This window comes from Typha angustifolia, chromosome 5, assembly GCF_048772165.1.
Source record: "Typha angustifolia cultivar Huaian chromosome 5, ASM4877216v1, whole genome shotgun sequence".
Classification (NCBI taxonomy): Eukaryota; Viridiplantae; Streptophyta; class Magnoliopsida; order Poales; family Typhaceae; genus Typha; species Typha angustifolia.
In genome coordinates, this window is record NC_133243.1 from 5,664,187 (window position 1) to 5,680,302 (window position 16,116).

The 16,116-nt window shown below is 35.1% G+C and overlaps 1 protein-coding gene across 1 annotated transcript in view; it reads right to left on the reverse strand.

Moving 5' to 3' along the window:
• Positions 1 to 15,995, reverse strand: part of LOC140760184 (anaphase-promoting complex subunit 4) — a 30,949-nt gene extending 14,954 nt beyond the window's left edge. Inside the window, exons 1-7 of the mRNA XM_073097030.1 lie at positions 15,813 to 15,995; positions 13,002 to 13,113; positions 12,666 to 12,757; positions 9,932 to 10,015; positions 8,928 to 9,167; positions 6,553 to 6,633; positions 2,053 to 2,189 (exon numbers count right to left, since the gene is read on the reverse strand). Coding sequence (XP_072953131.1) covers positions 2,053 to 2,189; positions 6,553 to 6,633; positions 8,928 to 9,167; positions 9,932 to 10,015; positions 12,666 to 12,757; positions 13,002 to 13,113; positions 15,813 to 15,902 — 836 coding nt within the window. The 5' untranslated portion in view covers positions 15,903 to 15,995. The remainder of the gene's footprint in view (positions 1 to 2,052; positions 2,190 to 6,552; positions 6,634 to 8,927; positions 9,168 to 9,931; positions 10,016 to 12,665; positions 12,758 to 13,001; positions 13,114 to 15,812) is intronic.
• Between the last annotated feature and the right edge of the window lie 121 nt (positions 15,996 to 16,116).

Sequence of the window (16,116 nt, forward strand, 5' to 3'; positions counted from 1 at the left end):
AAAATACAGTAAAAGACCAGAGAACCAAAATATCTACTGAGCAGAATTTGGAGTCCATTTTAAAATAACTAGTCACCACTTACCTAAAAAACAAGGATTATAGCACGAAAAACTATGAGATACAGCGAGCATTAGTCTACAACAACTTTATCAATAAATTCCATTACACTGGGCCTTGTTTGCTTTGGGAATAAGGGTCAATCTAAAATAACTATTCCTATTTCTTACTCCTAAATTAGAAGTGATATTATTCTAGGTATAGCTATTCCTGTGTTCACTTATAATTTAGAGAAGGGTTACCAATGATGTGATATAAAATAAAAGCAAAATAAGGAAAAAAATATTTAATTTAAAAAAAAATTATAAAAATACTCTTTAATTTGATATAAAATAGATTGATTGGATAGAATGGCTATTAAAGCACCATATTCTATGTATGCAATACATGCATCTATATATGCATTATCTTTCTATATGTATGCAATGTGCAATGCTTCAGAGGCAGCCATGTACTACTTGAGAGATGACCATGCTATGCTTGAGCAATGTTTCAAAGGTAAGCATGCAATGCTTGAGAGGTTGCAGCAACGTGTGCAATGCTTCAAAATAACCATGTTGTAAATTTTATTGCTATATGTTACGATTCTATGTATGCAATCTGTAAGTAAATATTTTGTATGTATGCAATAAGTACATATTAACACTCTATATATGCAATGGTAGCATATTTGCCACTAACTATATATGGAAGTATTATATTTTTTAATTCTTATTTTTGGAATGACCACTTATTGGACAAACAACTCACATCATTCAAATTACTATTTTGACCTTTAAACATGGTTTGAACACGCTAACCTGCAATAATCAAGAAAAAAAAAATCATATGACCTGCTTGTGACTCACCTTCCTTCTCCTATCATTTGTTATATGACAAGGAGATGGTCGTGAAATTCTAGACCGAAACTGTCAATTTTCAAATTGAAATCAAATCCTAAAGTTACTCTCTTTAAAACCCTAACCCTGTACCTCTCCTCCTTACATTCTCGCCTTCCTCTTTTCATCTTCTTATTTCCTTCTTCCATTGCAAAGCTTTTGTTGTCAGGTTTCGATTGCCGAAGCATCACCAGAGCATCGTCGGAGCCTACCCCTTGACTTATCAGTGAGTCTGCCTTTACCCCATCTATTTAATTGGTTTTAACATAGTAAATTGTGTGTGCCTTCATTTTTGGCATTTGCGGCTTTGTCAGCAAAATTCACCGGCTGACAGCTTTGAGTCGTCACCACTTAAGTGCGAGAAGCTTCGCCTCGTCACTCTAGTGCCATTGGCACTTTCCATTGAAGTCCTCATGGCTCAGATTACCGATGAGGTGAGATACATGGCCGCCGGCCTTGGAGTAAATCTCAATCGTTGTTGGCCAATCCGACTAGGCCGACCAACTCGCAGGCGGGGTGGCAAATAGAGTGCTTCTAAAACATGGTACCAAATATTAATGCTCATTTTGATCGTAAAATTGTTATTTTTCTTTTCACATATTTATTATACACATTTTCCCTAAAATATAGACAAAATATTAACACCTATTTGTCAGCTAAAATTACTATTTTGCCCTTTTACCTAGTTTTGACATGATGTACAATTTTCCAAAAGTATGCTTTTTCTAACATGAGAAAACTTAAGTAATAAGACGGGTGGGTGGTAAAAAAGCGAACTGAAAAGGAAAATTGAGCAAAAAATTTTCACTTGTGGAATCAAATAGATAGGTGGTACGATAATGGAGAGAATTTTTTTTTAAATAACTTTAGTCAAATCAAAGGTAAAATGGTACACCAAATCAAGGGTCTATCTCTCAAATGCAGCCACTCCATTGAAATTCCCAACTTTTCTTCAAAAGAAGTACTAGCAACCAAATATAATTCAGTGCCACCCTCATCTAATTATGATTCATAAAAAACTAAAACCAAATAAAACCCATTACATCCTAAAGAGAATTTATGATCCATATAAGTGTCATAAAAAAAAGTAAGAAAGAAAACTGTGTTCCTATTTACCTGTTAAGAAATATGGAGGTATCTAGGAGCAGACAGTGTAAGCCAGACAAAACATTATCACAATCTGACTTTTCCATTTCAACCAGTTCTCCATAACTGATAACAATCAATTGGCACAGATCTTTGGATAAAGTTACCTGCAAAGAGTACCAGCAACCACATCAACTTTCTGAAATTTTATTAAGCAGAGTGCCCAAGGAGGTAATATAATAAATTCAGCAGAATTTTTAAACAAGTTCAAACAACCATAAGCTTTTTATTATGACAGGTTAAATAACATAATAAATGCTAACCTCTATGACCTATCTATGTGTCACCACTTTGTGGAAAATCGTTAGGTATTAAAATAATTTCTACCTTGAACTTGGTTGGGGCTCCAAAAAAACATTTTATTCTCATAGGTCTGCTACTGTCTCTTAGGGGATGTGTTATATAAACAAGGATTCGATGGAGTTATGCTCAGATGTAAGGTGTCAGGTTTAACTTGAAAAAATCATTTATCAAGAAAATATTTTTTTTCAGAAGCAATGCTAAGCCTGACAAACTTAATCTTGCCAATGATACCCCAGAACCAACACTCAACCTGACAAACTTAATTTTAGCTATGATAACAAATAAACAAACAATATGCAGTACAATGCCTTGCGATTAAACATAGAAACCAGAACCATTTATAAGAGACCCACCTAAAGTGACCGATAATATCAGGGAATTTCTATAAGTAGCATTGACATAAAGAACTAGTTTCATATCAAAGATACCAACAATATTTTATTCAAACGTGAATAAATGAAGAAACCAAATTTATTTTAAAATGTATAAAGTAAAGAGAGAAGCTTTTTCAACAATTTCAGGAAAAGAAAGCCTTCAATCTTCATAATGTTCAACGACTTTGCTTGTACAGGGAGAAGAGAAGCAACCAAATAGTGGCACATTGTGCAAGAAGTGAAACAAATACATTGAGATCTATCAATTTCAAGGTATGCTTGCATTTGATATGACCTATTTAAGTTGTTAACCAGACAGCTATTTTGATGCATCAATTTACTGAAGTAGCTGAAGAAAGTCAATCAAATGAATAACACAGTAAAAGCTCTGAAAATTTTAAATCTAAAAGTTTTCTAAGAGGTGCAAATTATCTCGGTTGCAAGCTAGAGTAGCAAGAAAAGTGTCAAAGGAGTTACAAAAACTTTCCTTCTGCGTTATACTTCCCATGTAAGAGCATCAGCAACTAGAAATTAATAGGTGATGTAAGAACATTAAAAAGAAAGAGGGGCGGCCCCCTTCCTTCTCCTTCGCAGTTACGCGACAAGAGGAGTGGCTGTGAGATTTCCAGCCACTCCAAATTGAGTCCAACCCCAAAAGATCTGAAACCCACCTTATAAATCAAAATCCTAACCCTATTCTTTTCCCCTTACGTCGTTCGCTCCTTCTCGTCAAAGCACCCACCCTTGAATCAGAGCGTCAAAGTACTGCTGGAGCGATCGGAGACCACTCTAAAACTCATCGGTCAGCCCTCTCCCATCCTTCGTAATCAATTTAAAGTTTAATAGGTTAGAATAGAAATACATATTTTTGGGTGAAGCAATGACACCGGCGAATCAAGCCGTCCAACGACTTCGAGTCGTTGCCACTCGTGTGCCAGGGGTTTGCGTCGTTGACCTCGGGCCGTAGGCGCGCTTCTTTGGAGCTCTCGTGGCTCGATTTGTGGTAGAAGTGTGATTCCATAGCCGTCAGCCATGGAGTCGAGTTGTTAGTTGTCAACAACGGCTTCTCCTCCACCTTGTGTGGTCGACGTAGTCATAAGGGTGGCGGGCAGCTTGTGGTGTGGCCAGTGGACAGCCAACAATGTTGATCGCCAATAGCTTCATCTCCCTCCCTTCTCCATTGAGCTTTCCATCAAAGGAGGTGAGCTCAGCCACAACCAAGCTCACCCCTTCTTTTAATTTGGATTTGGGTCGGGTTTGGATTTCAAATTTAAAGAATCCGATCGGATTCAATAGGTTTGTGGGATTGGGCTTTAAGCCCAATCCATTTAATTTTGGTTTGGTGGGTCGCAGGCTAATAACAGGCCAACCCAAGTGCTAATGGATTTTGGGCCAAAAGCCCAACCCACTTAATGTTGAGTTGGCAGCGGGCCAACTACAGTCCAACCCAACTTTTTGGGCTTATCCCATTTTAACGAATTAATTAGTTTTAAGTTTTAGAAAAAAAATCATGATATTGGTTAAATTAAAATTATGTTATTTATTTATTAAAGGTAATGATTGTTAGCACGAGAACTAGAGATTTCAGTCACTTCATCTAGACTCAAGTTCACTCACATATTTATTCGTTTTGTACTTCGTGTTTTTTTAATCAGATCATGTATTTCTTTATATGCAAATAAAACATCATAATTCTGTGTGTAATTTAATTATTATATTTTTGAGTGCAAAATATACAACTCATTGTATTGCTCAATTCTGTGCAAACTAGCAATTTTAATGATCATGAACATATAATGAAAAAACATAATTAATATGTGATATGACTTAGAGGATAGTCCCGGTATATATCGTTAATGACTTTTCGTAGTGACTCAAGTCTACCTGGAAGCTCAGGAGAAATCCTATTTTAGATTACTGCGGTAACTTTGGTAAAGTTAGAGAATAAATATAGACTAGATCAAAAGACTTCATGTGGTGACTCTAATCTCTCTCAACGGTTAGTAGAAGAGACAATGTGCGTTTATCACATAGTGACATCTTCTGCTGAACCTAACCAGATTAGCTATGAGGAAAAAAAAACCCGAGCGTCATCTTGAGGTGCCTTTTAGTTGATGTAGATCTATAGGGCACCTAATTAAGATAAATGACATTATTATTATTGAAAAAAAGTTAGTATAGTGGAACTGAGCATGTGATGAGATATAACTTACTCTGTTATTATTTATGCCGTTATTATTGTTACTATAAGCATGCTTAGTGAAATTATTATTTTATATTGTTAGACTTAGATTTAGTTCAAGTTATGTTTATGGATTCGGATTTATTTGGCTTTTGAGTGAATTTTATTCACTGAGTTATATTTGTTAGCTCATGAGATTCCCTTTCTAATATTTCAGATACTGGTCAGCGTGGCATCAGAGTGAGATGCACCAGGACCCCACCTCCACTTAGGATCTACCCCATTTTACCTAACAATCTTTTTAGTTTTTATGTTTTAAACAATCCATTAATTTAGTTTAATTAGATGCAAATTAGTGGCATTAGTTATTTACATTATTATTGTATTAAATTTAGTGAAGTTAGATTTTCACATTAATTATTATCATTATGAACTTAGAAAATATTAGTTAAGGCTTCATGTATCTCAAGTGTATTAAGGTACATGACCGATTTGTTTGGTTTGAGACTAAGCCCTAAACTCGATTAGTTAGTCTCATTTTTTAGTTTTGATTCTTTTGAAGAATAAACTTGATAAGATATGAAAAAGATAAAAAGATGTTTGGTTAGTGAACTAGTTTAGGAGTCCCTGAACCAGTTCAGTGGGGTCTCTAAACTTAAAACAAACAAGGCCTTAAGTTTTTTGATTAGTTGGTGAGTTAACAGAGTATCAGAGTAGAACATCCTGATTTCGGATCTCACTGAAGTCTAACTTATTAATTAAATAAATAAATAACCTCCACCAGTTTAAGTCAAGTCTACTTCTTAGGTTTATCAAATATCTCAAGCTCAAAAGTGTGAGGGAGTGTTAAAATATAAATGATAAAAAATATTATTCTCTAATAACTAAAGCTTTTAGAATAATTGGTGAGTTAATAAGTGGTAAAACAAACACTAGTTCTAGTAACTAATATAGGGTAAGCTAAGAGGAAAATTGAGAAAACTATATGAAGAAGTACACAAAAAGAGAGAAATGTTCATGCTGATACATAGCTAAGATATAGGTTTGCTAATGGGTCGCCAAGTTCATGTACATAACTCTACATAATGTTAAAAGGCATTATCAAGATCAGTTTTTAAGAACCAATGAGCATATCTTAGATGAAAAACTTCTACAAAGTCTGCAACATCAACTTGCTACTGGACAATGTTGTGTATGATATTGAATCCTACTAGTATTTTTGTTTCATGTTGCCAACTACTGACAATTCATCATCTATCTTCATTGTGATATGACATCAGTCTTTAGCTATTTCAATTTAAAGCCAAATTCCATGATACTTTCTAATTTTCTCCTTATATGACGAAAGTCTTTCTTAATTATACCTCGCTAGTCTACTAAATTGAAATCATTAACCTTCAAGTTTAAAGCTAAGTAGTCCTACAGTTAATCATTAGAAGCATATATGTCCTTGAAAGAGCATATATTAGCTTCCATTTATAACAGGGTATTCAGAAACCCATAATCCTATTACAATTTTGCCTATAGACATCATGTTGAACTGTTGATTAGCTGCATATATTAAGAGAGAGAGAGAGAGAGAGAGAGAGAGAGAGAGAGAGATCATAATACCTTGTTTATGGAAGCATTCAGAAGTTGGTAGACCGCTTTCTCATCTGAGAATTGACTACGAATAAGGAGCTTGCCAATATTCTGAAATAGTATATACAATTAACGATTCTCCGATAGGAATGGACATGTAGTTAGCAGGAAAAAATAAATGATATAAGAAATAATGAATGTATTTTTAGAAACTTTGTAGAGGAGGTTTGGACAAATAAACTTTTGCAATCACAAATTTACAACAAACAAGACAATACAACAACCATACAAGATTAGTTTAACTAAATTCAAGGTGTGGTTTTTTAGTTTTTTAATGCAACTTAGAGACAAAGCTCCACAAAACATCTAAGCTTCCATGCTGATTTAGCTATTAAGGGTCTCAAAGATGGATTTAAAATTCTAGGAGATCTTTTGTGTGTCAGAACTCAGAAGAAACTGATCTGATCGGGCTTCTCCAATTAGATGATCTACATAAAATAATTCAAAGATAATAGACAATCGAGCCACCTTTATTTTGTCTTTTTGGCGTATTTTCGGCACAAACTCTATTCTTATGTCAGCAACCTGCAGATACAAGATGTCCCACCTAGGCACACACATGCACATTGCTGGTTGGCACTTAAGTCCTTAGGTAGAACCTGATGCAAAATATAAAGAGAATGTAGTCTAACTGATGAATCCTCAGCAAGATTTGTCAAGCTCGGAGTCTCACAGGTGAAGTATAAAGATTGTCCATTTGGAATTCAAGATACCTCCTCTTGCTAGGGCTTTCTAATATTGTTTGAATTCCAATCATCTTTGAGGGCTTCATTCAACACCATCGCTTAGAGGTGTGATCTTCAGCATAGATTTAAGTCACACAAGCCAGCAAAATTTAGCGTCAAAATTAATGGGAAAGGTTACAATATCAAAGTATTATTCAGTAGCCAATACCCCAGGAATCCCATAGGGTAGTATAGGCCTATAGGGTAAAGCAATAGTAAGAATTCAAATAGCTGTTATAATGAAAGGGTCCACTGACAGTGCTCCAAATTTCATCTCAAATTTAGATAGATCTCAGCCAGGATCAGTTGCTCCTTGAACAGAAAGTAGACAAAAACCCAACTCTGACTAAATGAAGCAAGGTGAAGTTATGAACAGAGAATGATTTCTAGGTTTTGCACTTCATGCTTCCATTTCACACAATGAAATATGATCGTTCCACTTTGCGCATTAATATGAAATTCCTGAGCTTCATTATATATGCTCCAACTTCACGTAGGATAAGAAGATCTTTCTATTTCTACACACCTCCAACGGCTTGTGCATTTCCCAATTCTGATCCGCTAGTACTTTTCCATTATTACAAAACTATTTTCCATTACAATTAGAATCCCTACAACAAATAAGAAAAATATCATTGCCCAGTGTGGAAGACAAACAAAATGCTTTATGGCTAAATCGTTCACATATGGGTGTGGTCTATAATTGTTTATCACTGTTTTAAGATAGTTTTTAAACCCTCTTCTCTGCCCTAAAAGAATTTCTGCAGTAATAATAGTTTCATCAAAAAGTCAGAGCATTTTTTGTTAACAGTTTAACCTATCATCTGTTTAGAGTTTGGACTAACAGGAAATCCATTAAATTGCATGGCCTTATTCTGCAATAAATTTCAGATTTCTTAATTTGGTCAACTTAGTTATTTAGGATGTATTATGCTTATGTTTTAATGGCTGGCTTTAGTGGTTGGATTAACTTTTCAGATCACTACTTCTTGAAGTGCCTTTTAATCTTCTCTGCAATTCTACTTTAGTACTAGGTTGCATTGGCATAATCACATGGATAAGAACTCTTTAAGGAAATCCTATGCAGGAGGATCCAGTGGATGAGGAACTCACTCAGGATACATCACATTAAATTTGAGCATTCTAAATTCACTCTATGAGCGGGATGTATAATGTAAAACAACCTGGGCAGCAAATAGGCATGGAAAAAAAAGAAATTTGAAGGGAAAAACATTGATATTCACAGGTGTGCATAACATGACCTGATCCTTACAAGTAATAAACACAGTTCTGTCCTTAAAGAAATCATTGTTCAATTACAATAAATAAAACTATAAGCTGACACTAGTGGAATCAACGAAAAAGAAACAACTACCATCTATGCATCTTATTCTTGAGAATTTTGAATCAAATAAATAACTGATGAATGATTCAGCATAGGACACGAAAGGATATGTTAAGCAAGACACAGGCAACACGGCAACCACAAATACATTAAGTCCATGAGAAAAGCAGAAGTTAGCAGGTCAAGGCTGCACAAACTTTACAGTCTATTCATGAAGCAGGTAGATGATAAGCTAGGGATTTAGAACATATTGCAGATTATCTTTCTTTACTTACAATCTTTCCGATCGGAAATATTCCAAATATACTGAAGCAAATGCACCCATCCTTATCCCCACTGCACAGTATATTAAATCGTTGACAAGAAGAACTTGATAGTTCCTGAATGGCATCTTCGGGGTCATCCATGAGGCCACTATCTCCCGAACCCAGTCCGGGCATCCTAGGAATTCTTGGAGCAGGAGGAAAGAAACGCATAGTGCGATCTTCATAAGTTAAGGTGGAGATATTTTCACCCTGCACTCATAAGTGAAGCACAAATTTAATTCCAGTACAGAATCTGAAAGAAAGCATAACAGTACTCAGATAACTTCATGAACGGTGATTATTACTTAACTATGCCACAAATTAAAACACAGAATCCTCCCTCAAGTATGAAGAGTTTTCATAAAAATAGAAGAAGCTAGGAGAGCGAAGATAAAAGAATATATACAGTCCTAAGAAATGAGCAGGAAAAGTAATAGTCAAGGTCATTTGCACAATGAATAGTAGCTAGTCCAAGCAACAAAGAATATGCAAGGCCTAGAGAAATAACAAAAGACAAATCAACTTATCAAAGCTGATTGTGAAATGGCCAGGAGGTTGTCCAATCAACAAGAAATACCAGTCCTTTATATTAAGGTTTCAGAGAAGCAAATAACAGAAGTACACAACAGGTCAAGATCAGAAGTAAACAAAATTCATGTCATTTTCCATAAATGAGAAGTAAGAAACAATGACAATCCAGTCTTTAGAAGGTAACATCATTACCGTCATCACAAATATGGTTGTTCTACAGCTTCATGCTTGAGAAAACCATATAAAGTTTGCAAAGAAGCAATAACAGAAGTACTCAAGAGGTCAAGATCAGAATAAACAAAATTCATAATATTTTCCATATATGAGAAGTAAGAAATAATGACAATCCAGTCTTTACAAGTTATATCATGACCATCATCATAAATATGGTTGTCCTACAGCTTCATGCTAGAGACAAACCATATTGACCAAATAGAGCATACCTTCACTAGCACTGCATCTTCCTCCCAATTCAGCGAGACAACAGCCACATTGTGTGACCTGACGCTTCTCAATAACTTACCATTCTGCAACGATCAATAGTTTTAATTATCAAACATAGAGCCATAGATTCAATATTGAAAGACAAAAAGTGCCAAGTGGGATTACTATGACACGAAAATGCAACCTTCTAAGATGACTACTTGAATTTAATAAATACTAATGATGATGAACATGCACCAAATAAAAAATTAAAAAAATAATTTGCACCATATGTAAGGAAAAAAAATCATAGAGCACGATAGACATATCTAACGAAGAGAATGAAGTTACCACACATAAATTTTAGACTAAAGGAAAACCCTAAAAACAAAATATTTCAGCTTTAATAAAGAATCAGAAGGCATTCAAATGCAAAAGAGGATGTTGGCCAACAAGGAGACACAAGCATCCAATGGCCTGAGTGATGAAAGGCAGTTACAAATACAAGACTGTAGTGAACAAGCACAGCAGAATTCACCAAAACATAGTGGCCTAAGCCCTTAGAAGAAATATGGTTCTCTCTTTTATTCTACGTGTTCAAAGTCTTGGTTTACTGCTCTTTCCAGAGATCAAATGTACCCTGCTCTACTCCAATTATTTAGCGTCAATTGCGCCAACAATGGTTTCTTAATGTAATTAAATGCAGAAGAAATGGACTCAAAAGATCTCCTTTTCGCATACATATGAATGATAGAAAACTAGAAATGGTATGTCGAAAATGAGGCCATGAAGAACCAATAATCCTGTTGAACAATCATGAAGTTAATTAAAATGAATACATTATTATTTTGGCCATGAAATTCAATCTTTTACCTTACTTCGTTAATTACATGGAAATTGTATTCCATACAATTAGTTGTAGACTACCTTATTGGAGATTGACTGTACTCCAAGATCTTTCTACACAAAACATGTATACATGATATTCATCTCATCAGTTGAAATATACAAACATTTGCAGAATGTGTGGTGTGATCTCATTCTAAATATTTGCATAACCAACACAAGCCTCAGTAGAGAAATGGTGCAATATTATCTAATTATCCACAATCAACGACAAACTCATTTTGCCAGGTCCAACTAAGAACCAAATGCAAATCAACCCAAGATCAGGTATGAAGCACTTAGCCTGGCAAAATATGCATCAAATCAGCAAAACGATGATGCGTTAGGCATCAGGTTAGGTTAGCAATATAAATTTGACATCATCTCTCATTTAAATATGTGCATAGGACGTCATGTATATGAAAATTATTTTGTTGTGTATATTATATAAGAACTCTAAGTAGCTCAGAAGAATAAAACTTTCAAAACAAGAACAAGTATAAAAAATAGGTACATAAAGATTTGTACTTCTTACTCATAACCTTAAATATAATCATGTACCAGCCTATCAGCTTGCATTCGGTTGGGTTGGGTAAAATCAGGTCAGGTTTAACCAAAGTTCGAAAAATCGGGATCGGGATTAGCCTTCCAAACAAACAATACGTATCGGCCGGATCAGCCGTATCGATCACCTGGATTGGATCGGACTTTTTAATTACATAAAATTTTAAATATTATTTAAAAGTACAAGAAAACTTCTAAAAATTTAGAAAAAAGTTAACCAAAACTAAGAAAATAAAGAAAGAAAAACTATGTTGCAATAAAAATTAAAAATTAAAAGAAATTAAGAAGAGAGTGAGTGGAAGAAAATCAAACAAAAAAAAAACCACGGTGCAGTGAAGAAGAAGAAGAAGAAAAGAGAAGAAGAAGGAAAAGAGTGGAAGAAATGAAAAAAACTAAGAGAGAAATAAAGAAATTAATTAAAAAATTATATCTCGGAGTTCGTCGGAGTTTGCCGAAGCTAAATCTCTCCGTAAGAGAGACAATGGTTATATGGTAAGGAGAGAAAAAAAGAAAGAAAGAGAGTAAGAGAGAGAGTGAGAAGAAAGAGTGAAAGAGTGAAAGAGAGAAAGAGAACTGATCCCTATCCAAATCGCCGATTCGGCGAACCATGGGTTTAACTAGGTTGGTTTGATCTAACTCAATAAAACTTAATGATATATGGATAAGTAAAAGGCAACCTGAATGAAATTCTACATTGGGCTAAACAAATTCAGTTCAGCACAGACCAAGGCTTCATTACATTCAATTTTTACAAAGTGCCTCATAAGTGTCACAACATCACTTAAATGTCCTTGGTCTAATTTGTATGCATGTGTACCGCATACTCTCATGGGACTTGAGAAGATTGTGATAATAAAGATATGATTTTCAGAAAGATCAAGTAGAAAAGCAGATGAACGACACTAAACAAATATGTAAAATTATGCAAAAAGGTGGTTTACAATACACAGTAATGTTGATTATCTTCAGGTCAGTTTCACTGTCATCCAAATATTTCTAGCTCAAAGTGTTTCAAGTAATTTGAAATAAAGACAAATATTCAAATAAAAGAAAATTGCATGAATTGAGAAACAAAATATCTATTGTCAGGTAGGAGTTTGAATACTCTGAGCACATAAAAACTCAAAATCTGAAAGACAGAAAAGATGCATAGATACAAAGTCCCTGATATGTAATGCAAAACTTCTGGCAAAAAATAATAATCTTACTTAACAAAGCAAGGTCCCAACGAACTAGTGGTAACTCAAGACATGAGTCAAGGGGACAGTGATTTCTTAGTATCAAATTACTTGTTCATAATAATACCTCAACATCATGTAACAAAATGGAACCATCTTCAATACCAAGAGCTATTACTTTACCATCAGGGCTCCAACAAAGAGATGTTATACATTTACCTACAAAAAGTAAGATATGTCAATAACTTCCTAAATGGGGCATGTACAATTAGAAGCTATTCAAAAGACCTTCATGAGATGCAACTATAGCACCAAATTGGCCAAGTAATATCAGAGGATTTAGACAGAAACGAATCCAATTCTTGACAAACAACTAACTATTCTTTATCTAATGAATGGTGAAGAAAGATAGTTCGATATAATATTATAATCTTTTCCGACAGTAACTAAAGAAGAGAATAACCAGGGAATATGTTCCAAAGCCTTTGCCAGTTGAAGCGATGGAGAATGACCTTGGAATCCTCGGTGACCATAGCAAGTAGATCCTTCTCCGGATTCCACTCAGCCATCTTTATCTACATATGAAAGAACCAACGGGATTAGATGGAATCAGTATTTCTCAATTCTGCGAAAAAAAGTTGAAGATTACTTGATTAGTACAATAGATTCAACTGCATGATCTGACATATTAAAGTATTGAAGGAGAAAAAAAGCAAAAAACTTGTAGAAATTAAGCCCATGGGTTACTAATCCATGGCCACGGACCAGTTTTTGCAGGCAAGATCAAAGAGTTTTTTGTACTTAAGAAACACAGAATAGGAGCACACAGTAATTATATTCAAGTCGAACAGAGAAGATTTAACAAAAATAAGCTCAATAACCTCTCTCAGGGTTCCTCATCATCTTCTTGTTACAAATTGATAACTAAAGGCACTAAACAAAAGCAAGTATAGTATTCTGATATTCTCAGACCCAAATGTATGTTAATCTGAATAAATAATTAAAAAGTTCAACTTCCCATGCTTGCTTAAATACTTAATCGAGACTTCCCAAGTAAGAAACTCAAGACTCACACAAGATGTGTTCAGTGATTGTTACATCAGCACTCCATAATCTACTTCATTTTATAGCCAATCAAGTTCAAAATAGACAGAGTCAACACTCAACACCACCACTGCTATAATTATTAAAGATATGTTTAGCAACTAGAAAGTGGAGTTCAATAAAGTAATCAACTTCACTGAAATAATTATCTCCTTTTAAGAAATGAAGTCAAAATGAAGAAGTTGAGCTACTTTTTGTTAGTAAGAAAGTCACTTATTTACTTTATTTTTTACAACTGAACTTTAAAAATGGAGAAGTTTTTAAAAATGACTACTTTCTTTCCTCATTTTTGGGCAACCAAACACCCCCTAAAGAAAAACAAACTGTGTCATATTTAACATCATCCATGTTTCAATTTTAGCTGAATAACATGAAAAAGAATGTGGAAATTTGTAATCTATTAGACGATCTTTTGAGGCACAGAAAGGAGACCATTAGAACACAGACATAGTTCAGTAAACATCTGATCTTAATTACATAAGCAACTATCTCTTGAAATCACTACTCAACGAATAGTGGTCGGCTTGTTGCCACATAAAATCGCGACAATTTGCCATTGTCCTTTTGAAGGCTCTTAAGTCATAACTACATCCCGATTTCTAATTTCAGCCCTAACATCCAGTATCTATCTTACCTTTCAGAGAAAATATATAATTGAAAGAGGATACTAACCCAACAACTCCATTTGAATTAAGGATAGTATAGCATTACCACTTGCCCTGAGATGACAAGTGAACTAACTATTTAGGTTGACAGACCACATTAGATGCCCTGGGTTTGACTAATAAGTTAGGCAGCTGGTCTCTGTTTGTAGCTTTTCTTAGTGCAACTCGAAAAATTCATACTGAATGTGCCAAAATAATGAACTTTAATCTCTATTAGTGATTATGGAATGAAGGAGTTTTCTACAACTTAGGGTACTGTAGCAAAATATTTATGCATGGAAATTAGTCAGAAGATGAGCACGTTTGCTAATCTTGTCGACAACAATCAGAACAGAAGCTCTTGCATGGGAAGGACAGAGCCATTCAATTAAACCCATTCAAATTTTGGCAGAAACCTTATGCTTTTTAGCTGGACATCTTGCCTTCATTCTACCAAGATACATTACACTAAAAAAATGAGTGAGAGAGAGAGATGCATCACATTAAAACATAAATCAATAATAATCTCTTCCAATAAATGGTCTTCTCCAACATTTTAAGGTTCTTGTGAGCTCATGAGTTCCTTCTTCAGATTTATCCTAAAACTCAGTAATATTTATTTTGAACTATTTTTTGGTCTTCACTTTTATCCATGCCATCATAATGTAACCACACCTGGCATGAATAAAGCATTTAATGCTACCTTAGATATGATTCTAGAAGCATCCCGCTCTTGTTTGATGTTTCACAACAAAGACTTGTGGTGTTGTGATAGCCAATGCTTTGGCATCCTCTTGCTGCCATTGAGAGAGTGCTTCATTACATGGTATTTTTTTTTCTCTATCTAAGAAAGATTAGTTATGCCATAATCATTACCAACCACCTTGCTCAACCATTTCAATAAAAGACGCCAGTGATGCATGATCTAAAAGATGGAGGAAAAAAAATTGAGTCCTAGCCTCCTAGGCTCCTAGTAATTAGTTCTAACCTCGAACTCTCAAAGTGTTGGCCCAGTGAGTGTCTCTTCACTTAAAAAGTGTACAGACCACTACATTTTCTTCTTCCCAAAGAGAAGCATTTGCATCAATTATCAACCTGGCTTCTTGTGTTAAAAACCCTCTACAACTGAAAGCATCAGTATCTAAATCCTTAGAGGAACTTGCTTATTCCAAGACAGTTTCCTGACTTACTTCAGCCATGACAGAAGTCAAATTCGATCAGCTTTCGCCCTTGAAAGCTATCTTTCTCCGGTATATTATCAGTTTCTTACAATCATCTTTCATTCCTTTATCACTAAATAAACAACACATTTATCTCCTCAACGCCAAAACACAGTTAAAGCATCTTGCACAGAGGTTACTGGTGCCGTTATAAAGGTGAAACAAACAAAAAACCATTCTTGAAACAGTTCGGGTTATTGGGATTTTACCTCACAAGTCACGTCAGGATCTTGATAATTAAAACTAAGGAAAAGAAGCGAAAGAGACGAGAGAGGGCAAAAACGATGAGGGTTTGATCGGGTTCACCTGAAATGGAAGGGGCTTGTCGAACTGGAGCTGGAAAGGGATCGCCTCCCCGACCTCAGTCTCCATCTCGAGCTCTTCTTCTTCCGCCATCACTGGAGCGAGATTCGAGGGATAAAAGAATCGGCGAGAGCGAGAGGAAGAAAGGGGTTAGCAAAACCCTCTTTTCGATTTCTTAGCCTGATACTAGTTAGGCGGGAATGAGGAGGAGCAGGACGATGGATCCGGAAATAGAAAGACAGACCGAAATGGGCCGTCGTGGGCTTTGGTGGGCCTAATATATACATAGGCCCAGTATTAATGTATA